The sequence below is a fragment of the Pinus tabuliformis genome, chromosome 8, assembly GCF_031772625.1.
Source record: "Pinus tabuliformis cultivar Carrire ecotype Pingquan chromosome 8, CPIR1, whole genome shotgun sequence".
In the NCBI taxonomy this organism is placed as follows: Eukaryota; Viridiplantae; Streptophyta; class Pinopsida; order Pinales; family Pinaceae; genus Pinus; species Pinus tabuliformis.
Genome location: NC_142294.1, coordinates 1,655,088,632 through 1,655,116,367, shown reverse-complemented (window position 1 = coordinate 1,655,116,367; position 27,736 = coordinate 1,655,088,632). Strand labels below are relative to the sequence as shown.

At 36.7% G+C, this 27,736-nt stretch overlaps 1 protein-coding gene across 1 annotated transcript in view; it reads left to right on the top strand.

Annotated features, from left to right (window-relative positions):
- Positions 1-25,228, top strand: part of LOC149242534 (F-box/kelch-repeat protein At2g44130-like) — a 92,819-nt gene extending 67,591 nt beyond the window's left edge. The window contains exons 4-5 of the mRNA XM_089370869.1: positions 24,498-24,603; positions 24,997-25,228. Of these exons, the coding sequence (XP_089226995.1) occupies positions 24,498-24,603; positions 24,997-25,228 (338 nt within the window). The remainder of the gene's footprint in view (positions 1-24,497; positions 24,604-24,996) is intronic.
- The last annotated feature ends 2,508 nt before the right edge of the window (positions 25,229-27,736 follow it).

Below are 27,736 nucleotides of genomic sequence, written 5' to 3'. Positions count from 1 at the left end.
TGGAGTTGTGGAGTATAGTTTGTCTCTAGTTTGTCATTTTGTGTTTTATTTTTGTTAATTTTGTTGTTGTTTGGTTCTTTTTCTTATTTTTAAAATTTAAATTTTTCTTATTTTAATTATTGTTTGTGATGTTTTTTGTTACTATTTATTATTATTATTATTATTTTTATTACCATTGTTGCTTTTATATCTTTACATTTGTGAGCATGGCCATGCTAATTTGTGAGCATTTTTTTAATTGTTGTGTTTTTTATTTATTTTTGTTTTTTTTTCATATTTTTTATTTGGTTCAATGGGAAAGAAAATTAAGGAATACCTTAACAACATATAGTGTGGGTTCAAGGATAATGTGGAGTCCATAGGTGTAATGGGAAAAGGCGAACGAGGTATGTAACAGGGGAATTTACTTGTTTATTGGCAAAGGCAAGAAAGGTATGTATTGGTGAATTTACACATTTCTTTACCACATAAGTATATGGTTTCACGCCTATTTTAATTTAAGCCATTTGTTGCTTTATCATTATATCATGCTTGTTTGTTGAAATTTATATGCACTACAAATTGGGAAAGGTGAATGAGCATTGGTGAAGCTATTAAATATCTTTGTGTGAGAGAGATGTTGGGCACTATAACAAAAGTAGAAGTAAAGGTAAAGAGTGAGTTATCTTTTGATTAAGACTATATATTTTATAGTGAAATCCATTCAATTTTTATAAAATGGTTTTCCATCATCTTCACCTTTTTAGGGTTTATGAATTTTGGTGTTAGAATAAGATGTACTCATATTTAAGTTAAATTCATCATCTTATATTATTGGGGATTTACTTATTTATCCACATTAACACAGGTCAATGAAGGTTGAGGAGGAAAGAAGTACTTGTTTATGGTTTATGACTTTTATTTTTTTGAATAAGATGTATCTTTTGGTGCATAAGATTATCCTCAAGATTTTCAATCTTTGCTTAAGATTTTGAATTAGATATTTTATTTTTGTTTTGTGAAAATCTTTGCTTAAGATTTTGGATTAGATATTTTATTTTTGTTTTGTAATTTTCACAATATTTTGTGTGTTTTTAATATATTTGATAACATTTTCTGTTCTCTAAATAATACTTCTCTAATTTTTACTATCCAGGGTTCCCTGGGTTGGGCATGGACAATTTAAAGATTTCTCATAAGATTTGAACTTTATGAACTTTTAATATTTCATGGTTTGGTTTAGTGATTGGGTGATTAATGCAAGTCCTAAAGATCCAAGATTTCATATGTGAAGTGAATAGCGGTGAAAATTACGGTGGTATAGGGGTATCTTATAGTATTGGTCATTCATCTAATAAATAGTGCAATGAAATGTAGATAAAGAAACATGGAGGATTATCATCTAATTATAAGTGCAATGCAATGTAAATTAAGAAACATGGAGGATTATTGTCAGAACTATTGAAATATCTTTATCAGAGAGACAGAGAGACATAGTGGAGTGCAAAGGCAAAAGTGGAGGTGATTTAATGTTTGATGCAAAACCATATATAATTTGTTCTTTATTGTTGTAAGCATTATGGTTCTTCTTCCTCATTACATGTTTAGGTTTTATGAGTTTTGGTTTTTCAATAATATGTATCTTTTACTGCATAAGATTATTCCTAAGATTTTTTATCCTTATTTAAGATTTTGGATAAAATATTTTATCTTTGTTTCGTAATTTCCACAATATTTTGCGTGTATTTAATATATTTGATAATATTTTGTAGTCTCTATTTAATACTTCTCTATTTTTTTGGTGTGCAGAGTTCCCTTGGTTGGCCATGGACAATTTTGGAGTTGTGGAGTATAGTCTGTCTCTAGTTTGTCAATATGTGTTTTATTTTTGTTAATTTTGTTGTTGTTTTGTTCTTTTTCTTATTTTTTAAAATTTAAAATTTTCTTATTTTAATTATTGTTTGTGATGTTTTTTGTTATTATTTTTATTTTTTTTTGTTTTTTACCATTGTGGCTTTAGTATTTTTACATTTGTGAGCATGGCCATGCTAACTTGTGAGAAGTTTTTTATTGTTGTGTTTTTTTAATTTATTTTTGTTTTTTTTCATATTTTTTATTTGGTTCAATGGGAAAGAAAATTAAGGAATATGTTAACAGCATATAGTGCGGGTTCAAGGATAATGCAGAGTCCATAGGTGAAATGGGAAAAGGCGAACGAGGTATGTAACATGGGAATTTACTTGTTTATTGGCAAAGGCAAGAAAGGTATGTATTGGTGAATTTACACATTTCTCTACCACATAAGTATATGGTTTCATGCCTATTTTAATTTAAGCCATTTGTTGCTTTATCATTATATCATGTGTGTTTGTTGAAATTTAGAAGTTCTACAGATTGGGAAAGGTGAATGAGCATGGGTAAAGTTGCTAAATATCTTTGTGTGAGAGAGATGTTGACCACTATAGCAAAAGTAGAAGTAAAGGTAAAGAGTGAGTTATCTTTTGGTTCAAGACTATATATTCTATAGTGAAATCCATTCAGTTTTTATACAATGGTTCTCCATCCTTTTCACCTTTTTAGGGTTTATGATTTTTGGTGTTAGAATAAGATGTACTAGTATTTAAGTTAAATGCATCTTATATTATTGGGGATTTACATATTTATCTATGTTAACATAGGTAAATGAAGGTTGAGGAGGAAATAAGTACGTGTTTATGGTTTATGACTTATTGTTTTGAATAAGATGTATCTTTTGGTGCATAAGAATTTTTTGGTGTGCAGGGTTCCCTTGGTTGGCCATGGACAATTTAAATATTCATCATAAGATTTTATCTTTTAATATTTCATGGTTTGGTTTAGTGATTGGGTGATTAATGCAAGTCCCAAAGGTCCAAGATTTCATATGTGAAGTGGATAGCAGTGGAAATTGTGGTGGTATAGAGGTATCTTATAGTATTGGTCATTCATCTAATAAATAGTGCAATGAAATGTAGATAAAGAAACATGGAGGATCATCATCTAATTATAAGTGCAATGCAATGTAGATTAAGAAACATGTAGATAATGTAGATTAAGAAACATGGAGGATTATCGTCAAAACTATTGAAATATCTTTGTCAGAGAGACATTATAGTGGAGTGCAAAGGAAAAAGTGGAGGTGATTTTACGTTTGGTGAAAAATCCATATATAATTTGTTCTTTCTTACCATAAACACTATGGTTCTTCTTCCTCATTACATTTTTAGGGTTTATGAGTTTTGGTTTTTGAATTATATGTACCTTCTGGTGCATAAGATTATTCCTAAGATTTTTTATCCTTATTTAAGATTTTGGATAAGATATTTTATCTTTGTTTTGTAATTCCCACAATATTTTGTGTGTATTTAATATATTTGATAATATTTTTTGGTCTCTATTTAATACTTCTCTATTTTTTTTTTTTTGTGCAGGGTTCCCTTGGTTGGCCATGGACAATTTTGGAGTTGTGGAGTATAATCTATCTCTCGTTTATCATTTTGTGTTTTATTTTCATTAATTTTGTTGTTGTTTTGTTCTTTTTCTTATTTTTTTTAGAATTTAGAATTTTCTTATTTTAATTATTGTTGGTGATATTTGTTTGTTATTGTTCTTATTTTTTTTGTTTTTACCATTGTGGCTTTTATATCTTTACATTTGTGAGCATGGCCATGCTAATTTGTGAGCCTTTTTAATTGTTGTGTTTTTTTATTTATTTTCATATTTTTTATTTGGTTCAATGGAAAAGAAAATTAAGGAATACCTTAATAGCATATAGTGCGGGTTCAAGGATAATGGGGAGTTGATAGATGTAATGGGAAAAGGTGAACGAGGTATGTAACATGGGAATTTACTTGTTTATTGGCAAGGCAAAAAAGGTGTGTATTGGTGAATTTACACATTTCTCTACCACATAATGTTGAAAAGTGTGCAACAAGAAATGCTTGTTGAGAGTGCAACAAGATGATGGAGCTTAGTGAAAAGAGTCGCCTTCACTAAGTGGGCCCGCAGGCTATTTTTGGCGCAAGTCTATTTTTAGACTATGTCTATTTTTAGACATATGGATCATGTCTATGGATGATTGATCAAGTTGGGAAAAATAGATGGACTTCTATTTTTGATGAAAGTGTGAGTGATCACAGTGTGAGTGATTACAGTGTGAGTGATCACAGTGTGAGTGATCAAAGTCAAAAATAGAAAAGTCAAATATTATTATCTCACAATAATATTTGGACTATAAACTTAATCTTATTCTCTTGGAGCACTTCAGTTTGAGCTACGGAAGTGGCACATGCAGCTGTCAGAAGGAAATTCGTTTTTCTTATGAGTCAGTTGAGTTGTTGCATGCATGACTTCAGTTAGAACTCAAGTGAGTTGAGTTTAGTGGACTGGAGGTACAGTTGATGGAGTTGTGTTCAGTTTAGCTTTGTTAAACTGGTTGTATTTAGTCTAACTGATCAATAGACTAAAGATGAGTTGGGTGAATTAGTTATTAATTAATTCACAAGTTATTAACTCATAATGCAACTATAGAATACATCAGTTAACTCAGTTGCATGTCAGTGCATGTTCAGTTCAGCAGGGACAGGTGTTAGAGGATCAGATTGCTATCAGTTGTGACTATAGCTGTGCATGATGATTTGCACAATCAAAGGATTGAGTATGCCAATGAGTTTGCTCACGTATCTTCATGATATTATAGCTGTTGCTCACGTCCAACATAGTGTGGGTGACTATTTTGCAGTGTAAAATCGAGTTTGGGAAGCAATTCTCATTAGTTCTCGAGCAGGTTTGAGCAGTGGAGGCAGGCAAGCAGCGGGAGAGATTTGGAGATCAAATCTGAGCTGTATTGTGTGTAACAGGTGGAGATACTTGTGAGAAGTATTATGCTTTGTATTGTTACATGATTCAATCAATATAATATACAGATAGTGTGGGGTTTTTTGCGAGATGCTTTCCCCGGGATACATACTGTGTTTATGAGTTTGATTGATGCTTCTATGTGTGCCTGTGGATGTTTCTGCTTCTGTAATTTGATGATCAACGTAGAGGAGATTATGTATTATACATGTTCCGCTTAAATTGTATGATCAGGATAATCTCTGTTGAATATGTGTCATATTATTCAAAATTTCTACATGGTATCAGAGCAAGCTAGATAATTGTAGAAAAAGTTTATACATGGTATCGGAGCAGCTTGATTTGTAGAAGAGATTTTTACAGGATATCAAACGAGGATTGATCATCAGATCTACTATTCAGGAAGTGTTTACATTCTATTTCTTCAGGCAAAGTCTGTAATCGGGCCAGGTAGCCTCTGGATTCATCCTTCCTTTGGAAGGTGAAATATCCGGTAAAAGCCCATACAGTCAATCTCTGTACGAGAAATATTTTGTTCTCACGAATTCTAGATCGGAAGCAGTTGAGTTTTGTGCGGGTGGAATTTGAATTTAATTCCAAAGCAAGAGATAAAACTCAGAAACATTCAGTGTGAGAATGGAGACAGTATGCCCCAGTATCTCACGAAGTTCACCTAATGCCGGGATGAGCTGGGAAATTTGGGGGTGATTGTCGGATGAGGATGGTGAGTCTAGGACACCTTGACCTTCCTAAGAGTTAGCATAGCTACCATGACTCGGTGAATGGAAGGGAGAAACTGCCAAATTGGGAACGACCATGGTCGGATTTGATGCAGGAGGAGATTAGACGGATCACCAGAGACAGTTCTTCATCTATGCATGATGAGGAGAACTGTGCCTTAGCGAGTAAGGCAAAGAAGGGGAAGGAGAAGGTTTCTCTTTTCGAACCCAGTTCTTCCAGTGATGGGAAGAAGGTTGACAAGTCGAAGGTGCGATGCTTTCGTTGTCATGAGATTGGTTCACGGGTCAGGAACCTGTATGCTCTTGAGGTTCAAGATGCATGCGAAGCCTTGAGCAGTGAGGCAACTGATGGAGACTTGGTGGTTGAGAGGGAGCGTATATTACCTCTCAACATGCAGAGCCAGAAGAAGTCTCAGACGATTGTGGAGGAGCCACGATTGGTGCAGCAACTTCAGGAGGTTGTGGAGCAGCCACAACAAGGGAAGCTGAGAGGAGATCGAGTAGAGACATCTACTCATCCAGAGACCTCCAGTAGGGGGAAACTTCAAGCCAGGTGGGCTGAGGGATCGCATGCATCCATACCTCCAGGTAGGAGGTGGGGTGATGTGGATTGATTGTCCCAAGGAGGAGGGGCAAGATCCTTGAGGTACCCAACCTCTTGGATGAGACCTTGCTACGGGAGCCCCGATGTGTAGTAGCAGGAACTGACTGATTGGGTAGAGACAGATGCGGATGGAGCGGCAGAGAGAGCGACAGTGCAGGGAATCCTAGGACAGCGCATAGCTAGCAGGCTGTAGCAATGCGAGAGGCACAAGTGTTTTGCACAGTGTTAGGTGGCACAGAGAGGTGTGCAATGGTGCGAGATGCATGGAGATGTTGCAGTAGCGCAGATGTCAGAGAGGGAGCACTTGTCAGCAGCAGGTAGAGCTTCAGCATTAGAGGATGTTTCTATACCAACAGGGAGGTCAGTTGGGAGGTGCAGTGCGGATGCAATGCTGGGAGATAGAACCAGCAGCAGCACGGATGCAGTCAGAGATCAAAGTGACAGAGGCTAGAGTAGTCAGATACTGAAGAGCACAGAGATGCAGAGTTTCAGTCGACAGAGGCAATAGCAGTCAGAGACTTTGATGACAGAGCAAGTGGACCAGCCAGATGTGTTGCATGGAGAACATTCCAGAGTTACAGGATCGGGTTTGAGAGGAAGCCTTTCTTGTTGAGAGGGAGTGTTGAAAAGTGTGCAACAAGAAATGCTTGTTGAGAGTGCAACAAGATGATGGAGCTTAGTGAAAAGAGTCGCCTTCACTAAGTGGGCCCGCAGGCTATTTTTGGCGCAAGTCTATTTTTAGACTATGTCTATTTTTAGACATATGGATCATGTCTATGGATGATTGATCAAGTTGGGAAAAATAGATGGACTTCTATTTTTGATGAAAGTGTGAGTGATCACAGTGTGAGTGATTACAGTGTGAGTGATCACAGTGTGAGTGATCAAAGTCAAAAATAGAAAAGTCAAATATTATTATCTCACAATAATATTTGGACTATAAACTTAATCTTATTCTCTTGGAGCATTTCAGTTTGAGCTACGGAAGTGGCACATGCAGCTGTCAGAAGGAAATTCGTTTTTCTTATGAGTCAGTTGAGTTGTTGCATGCATGACTTCAGTTAGAACTCAAGTGAGTTGAGTTTAGTGGACTGGAGGTACAGTTGATGGAGTTGTGTTCAGTTTAGCTTTGTTAAACTGGTTGTATTTAGTCTAACTGATCAATAGACTAAAGATGAGTTGGGTGAATTAGTTATTAATTAATTCACAAGTTATTAACTCATAATGCAACTATAGAATACATCAGTTAACTCAGTTGCATGTCAGTGCATGTTCAGTTCAGCAGGGACAGGTGTTAGAGGATCAGATTGCTATCAGTTGTGACTATAGCTGTGCATGATGATTTGCACAATCAAAGGATTGAGTATGCCAATGAGTTTGCTCACGTATCTTCATGATATTATAGCTGTTGCTCACGTCCAACATAGTGTGGGTGACTATTTTGCAGTGTAAAATCGAGTTTGGGAAGCAATTCTCATTAGTTCTCGAGCAGGTTTGAGCAGTGGAGGCAGGCAAGCAGCGGGAGAGATTTGGAGATCAAATCTGAGCTGTATTGTGTGTAATAGGTGGAGATACTTGTGAGAAGTATTATGCTTTGTATTGTTACATGATTCAATCAATATAATATACAGATAGTGTGGGGTTTTTAGCGAGATGCTTTCCCCGGGATACATACTGTGTTTATGAGTTTGATTGATGCTTCTATGTGTGCCTGTGGATGTTTCTGCTTCTGTAATTTGATGATCAACGTAGAGGAGATTATGTATTATACATGTTCCGCTTAAATTGTATGATCAGGATAATCTCTGTTGAATATGTGTCATATTATTCAAAATTTCTACACATAAGTATATGGTTTCATGCCTATTTTAATTTAAGCCATTTGTTGCTTTATCATTATATCATGTGTGTTTGTTGAAATTTAGATGCACTACAGATAGGGAAAGGTGAATGAGCATTGGTGAAGTTACTGAATATCTGTGTGAGAGAGATGTTGGGCACTATAAAAAAAGTAGAAGTAAAGCTAAAGAGTGAGTTATCTTTTGGTTCAAGACTATATATTCTATAGTGAAATCCATTCAGTTTTTATGCAATGGTTTTCCATCCTCTTCATCGTTTTAGGGTTTATGATTTTTGGTATTAAAATAAGATGTACTAGTATTTAAGTTAAATGCATTTTATATTATTGGGGATTTACTTATTTATCTACGTTAACATAGGTAAATGAAGGTTGAGGAGGAAAGAAGTAGAAGAAAAGTTAGAAGGTGAGTTATCGTTCAGTGCAAGACTGATTTATGTTCTATAGTGAAATCTTTCTAGTTTAGATTCAATGGTTCTCCACACTCCTCACCAATCAGGGTTTATGATTTTTGGTATTAGAATAAGATGTACTTTTGTTTAAGGGGAATGCATTTTATATTATTTGAGATTAATTATTGATTAAATGTGATCTAAATGCAGGAACCTGGTTGAGGAGAAATATTGAAACTTTTGAAATATTTCTGCATAAGAGAGACTTGGACACTCCTCATCAATTTAAGGTTTATGATTTCTGGGCTTAGAATAAGATGCACTTTTATTTTAAGTTGAATGCATCTTATATGAATTGGGATTTACTTATTTATTTAATGCAATCTAAATGCAGGAACCCGAAGTTTGAGGCGCAATGTTGAAACTTCCAAAATATTTTTGCTAAGAGAGACTTGGACACTCCTCACCAATTTAGTGTTTATGAGCAATGTTGAAACTTCTGAAATATTTTTGCATAAGAGACACTTGGACACTCCTCACCAATTTAGGGTTTATGATTTTAGTCTTAAAATAAGAAGTACTTCTATTTAAGTTAAATGTTTCTTATATTACTTGGGATTCACTTATTTATTAAATGTAGTCTAAATGCAGGAACCCAAAGGCTGCAGCCCAATGTTGAAACTTTTGAAATATTTTTGCATAAAAGTGACTTGGAGAAGTGTAAACTTTTGAAATATTTTTGCATATGAGTGACTTGGAGAAGTGTAGGAGAATGCAAAGGGGGAAGGTGAGTTCTCTTTTGGTTCTTACATGGCTATATTCTTGTTTCAATACAATGGTTCTCTCCTCTCCTCTATTATTGAGGAATTATGATTTTTGGTAGATTTGAGTGGAAAATTAAGATAGGTTCTAAAGACCCTTGATTCTGCAGGTGTAGTGGGTGAAGGTGAAGGTGAAGGTTGAGGTTATATGTATTGTTCCATGTATGTTTATGTAAATTCAAGGCATCTTACATTATTTCTTATTTATCTAATTATTGATGCAATGTAATGCAGATAATGTAGTGCAAAGGATATTTAGCTAAAGTACTAAAATATCCTTGTGAGGGAGAGGTTACAATAGAGGGAAAACGTAGAGTTGAGTTCTCTTTTGGTGCAAATATCCATATATGATCTGCTATTACCTATGTATATATATGAGAGGTGAATTCTTTTGGTGCAAATTCGATGTGATTGATACGAAGTCTCCTTGTTTCAATTAAAATGGCTCCCCTCACTCTTTATCTACTTAGGATTTATGATTTTTCATGTTCACATAAGATGTATTTGCTTTTTCATTAGATTACTTGTAGGATTTTTTTGTGTTTTATAAGATTATCCTTGGATAATTGGGCGGTTGTTTCATATTTGTAGTAAGATACTTAATTTGTATTTAGAATTTCTTTTTAATACTTTATGATTTGTCATGTAGGATGTTCTTTGTTGTCCAATGGATGTTTTCTAGGGTTGCAAATCATAGTTTTCCTCCACTATTTCTCTCTATTTGTTTCCATTTTTTGTTCTTTCTCTTGTTAGTTGCTAATGTCATTTGTATCTTTACCGTTATTGTTGTTGTCTAGTTTTTAATGTGCTATCGATGTTGATATTTTACATTTGTAAGCACTGCTAACTTGTTTAAAGTTATACACTTTAGTGTTGCTAAAAGAAGTTGGAGGATTTTTTATGAAACTTCTGAAATATCTCTTTGAGAAAGATTGGGACCCACTCTAGTAGAGGTAGAGGCAGTGGTGAGTTTCTGTTTGGTGGGAAACCCATGTACGCTATGCCATGAAATTGTCGTCATATCAAATAGGAAGTTTTCCTTTAGGTATTTAGGGTTTGCGATTTTGGTCTTTGAATAAAATGCACTTAATTCTACAAAATATTTTTGGTCTTTGTTTAAAATTTCTTGTACTATTTTTTACTATCTACCTAATATTCTCATGAGAATTTGGATGTCTAAAAAAGATTTCTCATAAGATTTGATCTTTTAATATTTCATGGTTTGGTTTTTGTTTGGTTTAGTGGATGGGTGATTCATGCAAGTCCTAAAGGTCCAAGATTTCGTATGTGTAGTGGGTAGCGGTGAAGATTGTGGTGGTATAGTAGTATCCTGCAGTATTGGTCATTCATCTAATAATAAGTGCAATACAATATAGATAAGGAAACATGGAGTCGGCAAAATTATTGGGGTATCTTTGTGAGAGAAACATTATAGTGGAGTGCAGAGGCAAAAGTGGGGGTGAGTTTACTTTTGCTGCAAAATCTATATATAATTTGTTCTTTCTTGTTGTAAACACTATGGTTCTTCTTGCTCATTACATGTTTAGAGTTTATAATTATTGTTTTTTAATAAGATGTATCTTCTGGTGCACAAGATTATTCCTGAGATTTTCAATATTTGTTTAACATTTTGGATAAGATATTTCATTTTTGTTTTGTAATTATTACAATATTTTGTGTGTGTTTAATATATTTGATAATATTTTCTAGTCTTTATTTAATACTTCAACTATTTTTTGGTGTGTAGGGTTCCCTTGGTAGGCCATGGACAATTTTTGGTGTGCAGGGTTCCCTTGGTAGGCCATGGACAACTTTGGAGTTGGGAGCATAGTCTGTCTCTGTTTGCCATTTTGTGTTTTCTTTTCGTTAATTGTTTTCTTGTTGTTGTTTTTTATTCTTTTTTCTTATTGTTTTAATTTTTAATTTTCTTAGTATTGTTATTTTATTTTAATTATTGTTGGTGATGTTTTTTCCTATTCTTTTTTTGTCTTTTTTTGTTTGGTTATTTACCATTGTGGTTTTATATCTTTACATTTGTGAGCATGGCCATGCTAATTTGTGAGCATTTTTTAATTGTTGTGTTTTTATTTATTATTTATTTTTGTTTTTTTCATATAATTTAATTGGTTTAAGGGGAAAGAAAATTAAGAAATACCTTAACAACATATAATGTGGTTCAAGGATAATGTGGAGTCCATAGGTGTAATGGGCAAAGACGAATGATGTTATGGGCGAAGGCAAGAAAGGTATGTATGGGTGAATTTACACATTTATCTACTACATAAGTATATGGTTTCATGCCTATGTTAATTTAATTCATTTGTTGCTTTATCATTATATCATGTGTGTTTGTTGAAATTTAGATGCACTATAGATTGAGAAATGTGAATGAGCAGTGGTGAAGCTATTGAATATTTTTGCGTGAGAGCGACGTGAGGCACAATAACAAAATTAGAAGTAAAGGTAGAGGGTGAGTTATCTTTTGTTGCAAGACTATATATTCTACAATGAAATTCTCTCAGTTTTTATACAATGGTTTCCCATCCTCCTCACCTTTTTAGGGTTTATGATGTTTGGTGTTAGAATAAGATGTACTTGTGTTGAAGTTAAATTCATCTTATATTATTTTGGATTTACTTATTTATTAAATGCAATCTAAATGCAGGAACTTGAAGGTTGAGGAGAAATGTTGAAACTTTTGAAATATTATTGCATAATAGAGACTTGACACTCCTCACCACTTTAGGGTTTATGATTTTTGGTCTTAGAATAATTTTATTCTCTTAACCTGCAAAATGATACCCAAATACAGAATATGCGAAGAAAAGATACCCAGAACACAGAATAGCAATGATTTTATTATTCAGAGAGTAATGTTCACTTGCCTCTTCGAGGGGGCAACCTCCAATAGAGCAGAGCTCAACTACAAAATAAGACACGATGCTCCTCGCAGGGAGTCTCTATCCTTTATATATGACTCATACATGCAATACCACGGGCCAATATCGTGGGTTTTATTAATACCATCTATCTAATACTACGGCCCATTTGCAACTAACTGTGGTTCCGTCATTAATTGCGGATTAACCACTTACAATTATTAATATGGGCTTTATTGACTCTTGATTATGACGTGATCCCATTACATAAATAAGGGGGTTAGGGTGGGACCCTAACATGCCCTCCCCCTTAAGACGAGCCTTGTCCTCAAGGCTGAAGCTGCGGAAACTGCTGAAGAATAGTAGCTGGTTCCAAGTTGCATCTTCCGGAGAGGTGTCTTTCCATTTGACGAGGACTTCCTTAATCATGCGGCCGCGCAGTTGCTTGTCTCGTGTGTCTAGGACCTGTTTGGGTTGAAGCCAGATGGACCCTTCTTCGTCCAATTCAGGTAGACTGGTCTGAATTCTACAATTGTTCCCAATCACTTTCTTGAGGCATGAGACATGGAAAACTGGATGGATTTTTGCAGTAGGTGGCAAGGCCAACTTGTAGGCCACTTCTCCAATGCGCTGAAGTACTTGATATGGTTCGTAGAATTTGGGAGAGAGTTTCTGACACCCCTTGTCCTTGAGTGATGTTTGCTTATATGGTTGTAGCCGTAAAAAGACCTGATCCCCTTCTTGAAATTGGTGCTCTGAGCGATGTTGGTCTACCTGTTGCTTCATGCGGTTCTGAGCTTGATGAAGATTCTCTCGAAGATGGGCAAACATGGTTGCGCGGTGTTGTAGGAGTTGATCCACTGCTTGTACTTTTGAGCATCCCTTGAGATACGAAGTAGGTCAAGGTGGGAGTTGACCATATACTGCTTCATAGGGAGTCATTTTGGTGGTGGCATGATAGTTGGTGTTATACCACCATTCAGTCAGAGGTAACCATTGTACCCAAAGGTGTTGCTTTTCTGAAGTGAAACACCTAAGGTAGGTTTCTAGACATTTGTTGACGGCTTCGGTTTGACCATCTATTTGCGGATGATAGGAAGTACTGAGTTTGAGTTGAGTGCCTTGTATTCTGAAGAGTTCTTGCCAAAAATTACTGGTGAAGATCGGGTCGCGGTCGGACACAATAGAAGTGGGCATGCCATGCAATTTGAAGATCTGATCCATGAAAGATTGAGTAACCAAAGTTGGTGTAAACGGGTGGGGTAGGGCGCAGAAATGAGCATACTTTGACAGTCGGTCCACAACCACCATGATGACTAACTTGTTCCCTAACTTTGGAAGACCTGTAATGAAATCCATAGAAACCTCCGTCCAAATTGATGCCGGAATGGGCAATGGTTGTAATGTGCCTGGTGTGTTGACGGTTTCCCCTTTGTGGCATTGACAGACATCACATTCTGCTACGAAAGTAAGGATGTCATTTTTCATGCCTGTCCAAAAAAATGATCTTCTGGTGCGAGCATACGTCTTCGAAAGCCCGAATGTCCTGCAATGGGAGATGAGTGCAATTTTGCCAAAATGCGACTTTTGAGGGTGGATGTTGGTGATATTACGACTCTGTCCTTGTAGCGAAGAATATCATCCTGCCACAAGTAGCCCTTGGTGGAATTTAGATCTACCTGCAGTTGAGAAATGAGTTGGGAGAGCCCGGGGTGTGAAAACCATTCCCTGCGAGCCTCTTCAATCCATTCTGGAATGGGGATGGAAATTGCTAGCAGAGTACTTTCCTCCTCAAATTGGTGAGATAATGCATCTGCTACACTATTGTCTTTCCCTTTCTTGTAAATGATCTCATAATCATATCCCAGCATTTTGGCTAGCCATTTATTTTGTTGTGGGGAGGATAGGCGTTGCTCCAAAAAATATTTAAGACTGTGATGATCTGTGCGGATTTGGAAACGTCGCCCCAATAATTAAGGTCGCCAGGTCTCGACTGCATTTAAGATGGCCATCATTTCCTTCTCGTAGGTAGATTGGCCCAGATTCCTCCCACTGAGTTGTTGGCTTGTGAAGGCCAACGGTCGCCCTTCCTGCATTAAGACTGCCCCAATACCTGTACCCGAAGCATCACATTCAATGACAAAAGATTTGGTGAAGTCAGGGATTGCTAAGACGGGAGTGGAACACATGGCATTTTTTAGAGCTGTAAAGGCCTGTTGTGCTTCCTCATTCCAGAAGAATGAATTTTTCTTTAGGAGTTGGGTGAGGGGCTTCGCTATGTGACCATAGTTGCGGACAAATTTACGATAATAGCTTGTGAGACCCAAAAATCCTCTCAAGCTCTTCAAGGTCTTAGGTTGAGGCCATTCCTGCATTGCCTGGATCTTTTTGGGGTCCACCTTGACACCTTCACGCCCCACAATGTGGCCCAAATACTCTACTTCTGCCATGCCAAATGAACACTTGGACATCTTGACAAATAATTTATGCTTGCGGAGCAGTTGCAAGAGTAGATCTACATGCTGAAGATGTGCGGCCCAAGTGCAACTATAGATGAGGATGTCATCGAAGAAGACAAGGACAAATTTCCTAAGATATGGTTTGAGAATGTGGTTCATAAGGCTCTAAAAAGTAGAGGGGGCATTACAAAGACCAAATGGCATGACCAGGAATTCATAACGACCTTCATGAGTTCTGAAAGCAGTGTTGGGGATGTCGACTTCCTTCATGCGAATTTGGTGGTAGCCTGAGCAAAGATCCAACTTAGTGAAGAATTGAGCCCCATTGAGTTCATCCAGCAAATCATCAACCACCGGGATGGGAAATTTATCTTTGACTGTCAACTTATTTAGGGCCCTGAAGTCGGGACACATCCGCCACTCCCCATCTTTCTTGAGCACAATGACCACTGGGGATGAATAAGGACTAATGCTGGGACGAATGACACCTGCTTCCAAAAGTTCCTTGATGATTTTTTCTATTTCATTCTTTTAGGCGAACGAATATCTGTATGGGCACACATTTGGGGGTTGGGCCCCTGGAACCAAGGTGATGCTATGATCATGTTCCCCTCGCGAGGGTGGAAGCTCATGAGGCTTGTCAAAGACCGGCATATGGTTATTTAAAATCTGTTGCATCTCAGGATGAATTGGCAGAGGCTTTGTTTCAACTGCCTGGATGGCATTAAATTAAGCTACAACTCCATGATTGCCCTTTTTTAACAATTTTTCCATCCTATGCGAGCTGATGATAGAGGGGGCTCCCGCCTGGAGTCCACGGAGGGTATGTGTGTAGTTGTTCTGCTTAAAACTCATATATAATTCCTGGAAATCCATTGTGATTGGCCCAAGAGGGCGGAGCCATTCAGCGCCGAGGACAATGTCGCAACCCCCCATGTGTATGGCAAACATGTGGGTTTTCAACTGATAATCCCCCATTTGAAGTTTGACATTTTCACATCGGCCTTCACATTTCATTGTGCCTCCATCCACAATTTGAACTTGGAAGTTAGAAACTGCGCGTACAAAACAATGCACTGCTTCTGCGACTTTTTGATGGATGAAATTATGTGTACTTCCACTATCAATCAAAACTACTACTGGGCGATTTTTAATAAAACCTCTGATTTTGAGAGTTTGAGGGGAAGAAACCCCTGCCAACGCATGCAGTGAAATAACTAGTTCGTCAGGGACATTGTCCTGTTGGTTGTCTTCTTCTAGTGCCTCATGGTCCTCAAGTGGTGGATCTTCCTCTGTTGAGCTGTAGTCAGTGGCATCTATTTGAAAAAATTTGGGCTCCTTGCATTTATGACCTGGGGATTATTTTTCATCATAGTAGTAACATAATCCTTGCTTTCTTCTTTCGGCCATTTCCGCAGGTGACACCTTTTGGACCTTAAGCGTTAGAGTCGTGTTGTGAGCCTGTGGGGGGCGACCTTTAGCGGAGAAATTTGGGCGACTGTATTGGGCTACTAATGCACGTTCCACGTTACGAGCTACCTTGCAAGCCTCTGTCCATGTGGGAGGATGGTGCAGTAGGACTTGAGCTTTGATGGCTTCTTTAAGACCGCTGATAAAACATTCCATGTAGAATGCATCTGAGAGACCCCAAGTGCGGAAGGCTAAGGCTTCAAAACCTGTAATATATTCATCCACTGTACCAGTCTGTCGGAGCTTAGTAAGACGACCCAAAAAAGAGTCCTCCTGTTCAAAGCGGCCTTGAAGAGCTTTTGTAAATTGGGTCCAAGTCCTAAAAGGTCCATGGCAACGTTGATGCCATTCCCACCATTGCCACCTTTCATTGTCCAAGTACATTCTCCCCAACATAAGCTAAGTCGCATCATCTAAGATACGATTCAGTTTGAAATACTGGTCCATTTGTGCTATCCATGCCGACGGGTGAGAACTGTCAAATTTATGCATATCCAACTTGGGAGGTCGCTGACTGGGTGGTTGGTGGGTGTGCCAGATGTGAGGAGAGTGGCTAGACTCACCCTCATTGTATCCATTGCCATTATACGCCTCCTCGTGGGCTTGTTCCTTGTCCTTCGAGATGAGTTGCGTGACCTGGCTACTTAGTCCGTTAAGCTGAAGGCTGAGGGTGTGCATGGATTCTTCAAGTTTGTCCATCCTTTCATTGGCCATTGCTTGAGCTCTAGTTTCTAGTTTCTACCATACACCAACCTGATGAAAATTTGGGATTGCCTAAAAATTTTCACTAATAATTGAATGGTACCACCGTGCTCAGCTCGTCGTCTTGATTCTGATGGGCTAGATCACCAATAAGCGCCCTGGAAGATCTCGGACTTTTTTTTTTTACTCCTTCCTTATCAATACTGCAGTGGCCAAATCCTCAAAATGTCAATGCGGCCAAAAGTCCTGCGAAAATTATACCCCGGTATAGGAACCCTTCACAACGACTCCGATCTGGTGGATCTGAGAGATCTGAATGGTGGATCTGATGGCGGAGCAGACTACTTCTGCAGATTTGATGGATCTAATAGATCAGAATGGCTGATCTGCGAACTTGAGACTGCGGGACTGATGTCTGCTGCTGCTGCACCCCTTTGCACAAGCGGGTCTGGAAGAGATGTTGTGTGATCCCCTGATAGAAAAAGGGAACTATGGTCTTGAGGAGTGTCAGGTGCTACAGATCGTAATATACATAAGGGTCTAGCAGTAGTACTCGGCCCAATGTTTCAGGGCTCTAACTAAGGAGGATCGGCCGTACCCTTCGCCGTACAACCCGACTACCCTATCGTACGGGCGAGTAATCTCCCCGAGTGCTGTTCTCGGTGTACTGTAGCCACAAGATGGCCGACGGTTTATCTATGGCGAGGTTTCAAGGGAGCCTAGGGGGCTTCCAATATACCCAGAGGGTACGTGGAAGACAATCCGTGCGCGGTTCTATCTAATGCGCTACTACTCGAAGGGGTACCCACAGGGGTTACAAGGGAATCCAACAGATGTGACCACCTCTTGTATTTCCTGCGTGCATGCCTCCCCAAATCCACAGGTTTATGCGCTCAACGATAGATCCCGTGGTTTAAAGACGTCGGAACACGTCTCTAGCCAAAAAAAAAATTTGCTAAGAAATGGAGATCCCACCGGCCCTGGAAAGTGCTCTGATACCACTTGTTATGCTCTTAACCTGCAAAATGATACCCAAATACAGAATATGCGAAGAAAAGATACCCAGAACATAGAATAGCAATGATTTTATTATTCAGAGAGTAATGTTCATTTGCCTCTTCGAGGGGGCAACCTCGAATAGAGCAGAGCTCGACTACAAAATAAGACACGATGCTCCTCGCAGGGAGTCTCTATCCTTTATATATGACTCATACATGCAATACCACGGGCCAATACCGTGGGTTTTATTAATACCATCTATCTAATACTACGGCTCATTTGCAACTAACTGTGGTTCCGTCATTAATTGCAGATTAACCACTTACAATTATTAATATGGGCTTTATTGACTCTTGACTATGACGTGATCCCATTACATAAATAAGGGGGTTAGGGTGGGACCCTAACAAATAAGATGTACTTTTATTTAAGTGATATGCTTCTTATATGATTTGGGATTTTACTAATTTATTGAATGCAATCTAAATGCAAGAACCCGAAGTTTGAGGAGCAATGTTGAAAATTTGAAATATTTCTGCATAAGAGACTTGGACACTCTTCACCAATTTAGGGTTTATGATTTTTGGTCTTAAAATAAGATGTACTTTTATTCAAGTTTAATGCATCTTATATTATTTGGGATTTACTTATTTATTAATTGCAATCCAAATGCAGTGACCCGAAGGTTGAGGAGCAATGTTGAAACTTTTGAAATATTTCTGGATAACAAAGACTTGGACACTCCTCACCAATTTAGGGTTTATGACTTTTGGTCTTAGAATAAGATGTACTTTTATTTAAGTGATATGTTTCTTATATGATTTGGGATTTACTTATTTATTAAATGCAATCTAAATGCAGGAATATGAAGGTTGAGGAGCAATGTTGAAACTTTTGAAATACTTCTACATAAGAGAGACTTGGACACTCCTCACTAGTTTAGGGTTTATGATTTTTGGTCTTAGAATAAGATGTTATTTTATTTATGTCAAATGAATCTCATATTATTTGAAATTTACTTATTTATTAAGTGCAATCTAAATGCGGGAACTCGAAAATCGAGGAGCAATGTTGAAACTTGTGAAATATTTCTGCATAAGAGAGTCTTGGAGAAGTGTAGGAGAGTGCAAAGGGGGAAGTTCAGTTCTCTTTTGTTTCTTGGATGGCTATCTTCTTGTTTCAATGAAATGTTTCTCTTCCTTCCTCTCTCATTCAAGAACTATGATTTTTGGTGTTGCACTAGATCTCCTTTTCATAATATTATGCTTAGGGATTTTTATTTTAGTCTATTTGGTACATCAAGTGGGAAATTAAGGGCAAATATCGAGTGGGAAATTAAGGTAGGTCCTAAAGACCCCTGATTCAGTAAGCGTAATGGGTGAAGGTGAAGGTTGAGGCTATATTTATCATTCCATGTATTTTTATGTAAATTCAAGGCATCTTACATTATTTGTGATTTATCTAATTATTGATGCAATGTAATGCAAAGGATATCTAGCTCAAGTACTAAAATATCCTCATGAAGGAGAGATTGCAATAGAGAGAAAAGGTAGAGTTGAGTTCTCTTTTGGTGCAAATATCCATATATGATTTGCTATTACCTATTTACATATATATGAGAGGTGAATTTGTTTGGTGCAAATTCGATGTGATTGGTGCAAAGTCTCCTTATTTCAATTACAATGGCTCCCCTCCCTCCTTATCTAGTTAGGGTTTATGATTTTTCATGTTTTTATAAGATGTATTTGCTTTTGCATTAGATTACTAGTAGGATTTCTACTAGGATAATTTGGCGTTTGTTTTATATTTGTAGTAAGATACTTAGTGTGTATTTAGTATTTCTCATAAGATTTTTTGGGCTTATTTTTTAATACTTTGTTTTTTTTCTAATGTAGTAGAGGCAGAGGCAGATGGTGAGTTTTTGTTTGGTGTAAAGCCCGGATGTTATGCTATGAAATTGTAGTCATTTCAAATTTAAAGTTATTCTTTAGATTTTAGGGTTTGTGATTTTGGTCTTTAAATAAAATGCACTTAATTCTCCATAATATTTTTGGTATTTGTTTAAGATTTATTGTACTATATTTTCCTACCTATCTAATATTCTCATGAGAATTTGGATGCCTTAATAAAATTTCTCATAATATTTGATCGTATAATATTTTGTGGTTTGGTTTTTATTTGCTTTAGTGGATGGGAGATTAATGCAAGTCCTAAAACCAAGATTTCATGTGTAGTGGGTAGCAGTGAAGATTGCAGTGGTATAGAGGTATCTTACAATATTGTTCATTCATCTAATTATAAGTGCAATGCAAGGTAGATAGAAAACATGGAGGTTCATCAACTAATTATATGTGCAATGCAATCTAGATAAAGAAACATGGAGGATCATCATCAAAACTATTGAAATATATTTGTTAGAGAGATTATAGTGGAGTGTAGAGGCAAAAGTGGAGGTGAGTTTACTTTTGGTGCAAAATCCATATATAATTTGTTCTTTCTCATTGCAAACGTTGTGGTTCTTCTCCCTCATTACCGGTTTAGGGTTTATGACTTTTGGTTTTTGAATAAAATGTATCTTTGGGTGCATAAGATTATTCCTAAGAATTTTTTATCTTTGTTTAAGATTTTGGATATGATATTTTATCTATCGTTTGTAATTCTCACAATATTTTGTGTGTATTTAATATATTTCATCATATTTTGTAGTCTCTATTTAATACTTCTCTATTTTTTGGTGTGCAGGGTTCCCTTGGTTGGCCATTGATAGTTTTGGAGTTGTGGAGCAAAGTTTGTCTTTGGTTTATGATTTTGTGTTGTCTTTTCATTATTTTTGTTGTTGGTGTTGTTTTTTTTACTATTAATTTTATTTTAATTATTGTTGGTGATGTTTTTCGCTATTTTTTTTTCTTTCGTTATTTACTATTGTGGCTTTTAAATATTTACATTTGTAAGCATGGCCATGCTTATTTGTGAGTATTTTTTTTAATTGTTTTGTCTTTTGATTTATTTATTTTTTAATATTTTTTTATTGGTTCAACCGGAAAGGAAAACGAGGTATGTAATGGGCAAAGGAGAACGAGGTATGTAACAAGGGAATTTACTTTTTTATGGGAAAAGGAAAGAGAGGTATATATGGGTGAATTGTTTCATGCCTATTTTAATTTAATTCATTTCTTGCTTCATTATTATATCATGTGTGTTCGTTGATTCATTTCTTGCTTTATTATTATTATATCATGTGTGTTCGTTGAAATATAGATGCGCTACAGTGTGAGAAAGGTGAATGAGCATTGGTGAAGCTATTGAATAACTTTGTGTGAGAGAGATGGAGGGTACTATAGAAAAAATAGAAGCAAAGGTAGAGGGTGAGTTATCTTTTGATGTGAGACTCATGTATTTTCTACTGTGAAATCATTCTACTTTAGATTTAATGGTTCTCCACTCTCCTCACCAATTTAGGGTTTATGATTTTTGGTTTTAGAATAAGATGTATTTTTATTTAAATTAAATGCTTCTTATATTATTTAGGATTTACTTATTTATTAAATGAAATCTAATTGCAGGAACTCGAAGGTTGAGGAGCAGTGTTGAAACTTTTGAAATATTTCTACAAAAGAAAGACTTGGACACTCCTCTCCAATTTAGGGTTTATGATTTTTGGTCTTAGAATAAGATGTACTTTTATTTAAGTTAAATGCATCTTATATTATTTGGGATTTACTTATTTATTAAATGCAATCTAATTGCAAGAACCCGAAGGTTGAGGAGCACTGTTGAAACTTTTGAAATATTTTTGCATAAGAGAGACTTGGACACCCCTCTCCAATTTAGAGTTTATGATTTTTGGTCTTAGAATAAGATATATTTTTATTTAAGTTAAATGCACCTTATATTATTTGGGATTTACTTATTCATTAAATGCAATCTAAATGCAAGAACCCGAAGGTTGAGTAGCAATGTTTTTTTGGCATAAAAGAGACTTGGAGAAGTGTAGGAGAGTGCAAAGGGGAAGGTGAGTTTTCTTTTGGTTCTTGCATGGCTATCTTCTTGTTTCAATACAATGGTTCTCTTCCCTTATTTGTTATTGAGGAATTATGATTTTTGGTTGTTGTACCCGATCTGCTTTTATGGATAGGGATTTCTATTTTATTCTATTTGGTACATTCATGGAAATTAAGGTAGGTCCTAAAAACCTCTCATTTTGTTGAAGAATGTAACTAGTGTCGGTCTTCATAATTGTATTTGGCTCATGACATGATGTAATTATTATTGTACTTTTCAAAAGAAAGAAAAACGTTTTTTTTATAAAATAAAATGATTTATTTAAAGCATGGGCTTCATGCTTAAAGTATTTGGATCCTAGGTCTCAACAGCGACACAAAGGAGGATTGGTGTGTTGGTCTTGGAGGGGCATATTAGGTCAAGGGTTAAGGTCTTGGTATTCATCAATTGGAATCTCTATAAGAAGAATTTAGTGCGGTTTTCCTCTCCAAGAGGGAGAGGTTTTGCCCCTGGCAGAATGCCAAATATCTTGTGTTCTTGTCTCTTTGTTTTGATAAGCTATTTGATGAACTAATGAAGACACACTCTAATAATGTCAAAGAGAAGAAACACTCTAATAATGTCAAAGAAAAGATCGTGCTATAAGAAAATGAAAAACATCCCCCAAAAGTTATTGAGTATAAGAAGAATCTTACTAATGCTAACTGCCCTAGATTCTTCAATAAGATGTAGGAACGGCTACACGTACAAAACTTTCCTTTCTTCAATTTACTCATTCTTGCAGCAAAAGTATTGAACCTCTGTTATGATGTGGATGCAAATTCCTTGAGATTTCTTCAAGGAGTTTGTGTCATATTTGACCTTCAATCTTGTTTCTTCTTAAATGCATGGTGACCAAAACTTATCACAGTTCGATACAAAACTGTTCCAATCTACAGGTAGAGCATTTATCGCACTAGTACCCGATTCCATGTCCATGAAGTGAATCTTTGATTTGAGAGATCTTTATAAGATATGAGGTTACATCTTCCTTCTTGATTTCTTAACTTCGTTTAGTTGTGGTGACTGCATATGGCCTTATTTCGGATCTCTGTCAGATAGGAGAGAACTACAACAAAACTTCAGATTGTATTATAGTCATGGTATCTCGGTTATTATGAAAGAAAATTTTAACACAGTCTTGCATCCATTCCACAAAGAGTAGCTTGGAATTCTTTGATTGCTTCAAACACGGATGTGAACTCGGATTGCTTCCTATCATAGGCAACAGTGGTCTCAAGGATGACTTGATCCGGAGAACATACCTAGACACTTCTAAAAAATAAATTTTCCTTTGATACAAATGCCCAAATGGGCCTTGACAATGACACTTTGACTTTGAATAAAACCTTCCCTAGTTAAGAATGTCTTGCTGAGGTTTTTTTCTCCTTTAGTATTTAAATTTCATATCGCCATCATTTAACAGTTTATCTAAAGGACAATTATACATTATAACTTGGTAGTTTATCCTGAAAGAGAATTATATAATGTCAAATAATATTGTTTAATTAGATCATTTTCAATAAATTTTAAAGTGAAAATTTTGAAAAAAAAAAAACTTGATTAGCCAGTACGATTCCAATTTCATGAATCAAAGTTTCAGAGACATAATTATTTGGTCTAAAAAAATCTCATCCGTTAAGAGATGTCGTTTTGTTGTTTGCTAATTATGTAGAATATCTTCAGAAAAGTAAGTTGTTTTAGATGACAGGTACCTTTGTTAATAGAATGGACTTTGCCTTACATGCGTTCGATGCAGGAGATGGGATCTATTCACCCTAATTTAACCAGGATTTGCACCTAGCATCATCTATTCAAATTTGCCACATCATTGCGTGTAAATTAGGTGTAGTGTTTGTTTTGAAAAACTTGGGTTGCTTTGCATAACCTGTTTAGTGATATGACTTTCAAATAAGAAAACATGGCAGGGTTTGAAATTTTCAATTTGGATTTTATGGAAATAATACCCTTTTTGGTGGTGGAAAAATTTGGACATGGTGTTATTATTTTTCAATTTTACGAAGGATAGTGATTATTGTTATTATTAAATTTCCATATTTTTAACTTTTATATTATTGTATTGGTTTGCTGTCAATTTGGTAAATGGCCCTCTATTGCCAAAGTAGACTCTATATCTGGCTTGGATGCCATAACTGGACTATCTGTTCTGCCAATTTCACCCAGGACTCTTATGTAGCCTTGTCCGTTGAGATATGTCATATTTGCATTAGATTACTAGTAGGATTTCTACTAGGATAATTTGGCGTTTGTTTTATATTTGTAGTAAGATACTTAGTGTGTATTTAGTATTTCTCATAAGATTTTTTGGGCTTATTTTTTAATACTTTGTTTTTTTTCTAATGTAGTAGAGGCAGAGGCAGATGGTGAGTTTTTGTCTGGTGTAAACCCTGGATGTTATGCTATGAAATTTTAGTCATTTCAAATTTAAAGTTATTCTTTAGATTTTAGGGTTTGTGATTTTGGTCTTTAAATAAAATGCACTTAATTCTACATAATATTTTTGCTATTTGTTTAAGATTTCTTGTACTATCTTTTCCTACCTATCTAATATTCTCATGAGAATTTGGATGCCTTAATAAGATTTCTCATAATATTTGATCGTATAATATTTTGTGGTTTGGTTTTTATTTGCTTTAGTGGATGGGAGATTAATGCAGGTCCTAAAACCAAGATTTCATGTGTAGTGGGTAGCAGTGAAGATTGCAGTGGTATAGAGGTATCTTACAATATTGTTCATTCATCTAATTATAAGTGCAATGCAAGGTAGATAGAAAACATGGAGGTTCATCAACTAATTATATGTGCAATGCAATCTAGATAAAGAAACATGGAGGATCATCATTAAAACTATTGAAATATCTTTGTTAGAGAGATTATAGTGGAGTGTAGAGGCAAAAGTGGAGGTGAGTTTACTTTTGGTGCAAAATCCATATATATTTTGTTCTTTCTCATTGCAAACGTTGTGGTTCTTCTCCCTCATTACCGGTTTAGGGTTTATGACTTTTGGTTTTTGAATAAAATGTATCTTTGGGTGCATAAGATTATTCCTAAGAATTTTTTATCTTTGTTTAAGATTTTGGATATGATATTTTATCTATCTTTTGTAATTCTCACAATATTTTGTGTGTATTTAATATATTTCATCATATTTTGTAGTCTCTATTTAATACCGACTGGGAGAAAGAAAAATTGCCGACCTTGGCGGTATGTCGATGGAGATTTTGTCGAGGTTCTAACAGAAGTCGTTGACGTCCCTTGGTCGAAGAAGGCGGAGTTTCACGTCCCTTGGTCGATGTCGATCGCCGCATTGCCCTCTGAATCGTTGGGCAGGGGCACCTGCTGGTCGGCTGTTACGACCATGACGGAATCGGCAGGCATTTCGGACTAGCTAGGATGGTTTTGCTGCCAATGGCCGCTGCCGTGGAATTGTAAATTGCATCATCCTCGTTGAAACAGTGATCGTGAGAATCCACCTGCTTGATCTGACGGTCCAACTGCTGCCAAGTGGTGCTCATCCACTGGCCAGATCTGAGGGGTGTGAGTCTACCAAATCTGAGGGTCCATGTCATGCCAAGTGGCCAACAGATCTGACATCTCAGCCGTAAGATTTAAAGAATCTGGACCATCAGATCCGTGCAATCTAGACCATCCAATCTGATGGTCCACCAGCTTGATCTGACGGTCCAAGTGGTGCTCATCCACTGGCCAGATCTGAGGGCTGTGAGTCTGCCAAGTGGTGGCCATCCATCAGCCTAATCTGACGGTCCATGTGATGCCAAGTGGCGAACAGATCTGACATCTCAGCTGTAGATCTAAAGAATCTGGACCATCAGATCTGTTCGATCTAGACCGTCCAATCTGGGCAATCTCTGCCGTCAGATCATTCTGATCTCATCCGTTCGATCAGGGAGATTTGAACCGTACGATCTGCACAATATAAACCGTCCGATCAACCCGATCTCGACCGTCGGATCTGAACGATCTAGACTGTCCGATCTACCCAATCTAGACCGTCTGATCAACACGATATGCACCGTCCGATCAACACGATTTGGACCATTGGATCTATCTGATCTCAGCCGTCAGAGCTATTTGATTTTAACGGTCAGATCTACTCAATCTAGGCCGTCGGATCTATTTGATTTAAACCGTCAGATCTACTCAATCTAGGCCGTCAGATATATTTGATTTTAACCGTCAGATCTACTCAATCTAGGCCATCAGATCTAATTGATTTTAACCGTCAAATCTTCTCAATCTAGGCCGTCAGATCTATTTGATTTTAACCGTGAGATCTTCTCAATCTAGGCCTTTAGATCTATTTGATATTAACCGTTAGATCTACTCAATATAGGCCGTCAGATCTATTTGATTTTAACCGTTCAATCTAGGCCGTCAGATCTATTTGATTTTAACCGTCAGATCTACTCAATCTAGGCCGTCAGATCTAAAGAATCTGCACCATTGGATTGGTGTGATCTTGACCGTCCAATCTGGGTGATCTCAGCCCTCAGATCTGTTTGATCTCAACGTTGTCAGCCGTCATATGTATTTGATCTCATTCGTCTAGTCAGATCGATCTACACCGTCCGATCAGTGGGATATGGACCGTTGGACATCAACGTTCTCAGCCGTCAGATGTATTTGATCTCAGCCGTCCAGTCAGACTGATCTGCACCAAATCTACGGTTTAGGTGGTGCCAAGTGTGCTTTTGACGGTACAATAGGCGCAGAGATCGTATTTTTCTCTTGCGATTTTCAACTGTTGAAGCCACGGCCCCGAGATCAGCGGATAACTGATATTCCATTCAGTGGATAATATTTTCGATAACTTATTCGTATAATTTATCAACTGATAAATTATTTATTGATACTTAACGCACATAAGTTATACACAGATAACTTATATTCTAATAACTTAACAAACTTATCCACCAGTAAGTTATCGCTGAACCATGATAACTTATCATTAGATAAGCTCTAGAAGATAAGTTAGCCACTTATAGTTTATGTATCGTAACTTATCATGAAACTTATTACTTATTACTTATCAGTACATAAGCTATCAGTGGATAAGTATGTCAATAACTTATCTCTGATAAGTTCTCTTTCGAAACTTATAATCGGAAAGTTACAACCAATAATTTATCATTAATGACTTCTAACACTAGCTTATCAGTAGATAAGCTATCATAATAACTTATGACTATATAAGTCCTCTATGTATAAGTTATCATCAGTTCTGATAACGTAATCTACCAATATCAATAAGTTATCAAAAATCACCCATGAAAACGTATCGATGAAGAACTTCTCCTTGTCTTCCGATAAATTATGTGGAGAACATGGTGAGCTTGAAGAGCTTCCGGTGGAACGGATGCCCTGAATTTATTCGCAGAAACATGAAGCTTACGGTTGCTGGTGAGGGTCGGAGGCAGAATTCCAGTCAAAGAATTCTTCCAAATCTGGAAAAAGTCGCCGATTCCTGCCGCTCAGACGTTTCAAATTCACCAGATTTTCCAGCTTCGAGATATCCCGGCCAGGAAATACCCATGGAAAGCATTGTGGTTGATGTCCAGGCTCCGCAGCCTGGTGAGATCCGCCGAAAGTTCATGTTTTTTTCTATTTCTATTTCACGCAAAGTCCGCTTTCTTTTTCTGTACCTTATGTTATCCTCAGAAAAAGCAGCCATGCCATAATTGTGTTTTATTAGTAAATCTAGAAACCAATTTGAAAATATAATATAATTGTTTACGATGAAGTTGAAATATGGCAAAGAGAGAGAGGTTAGATGCAACAAAATGAATCACCAAGATAAATATAGAATTTGTGTTCATTATGATTGGAAAGGATAGGCCTTCGATATAGAGGAATGTGGCTCTCCTAATTCCTCCAC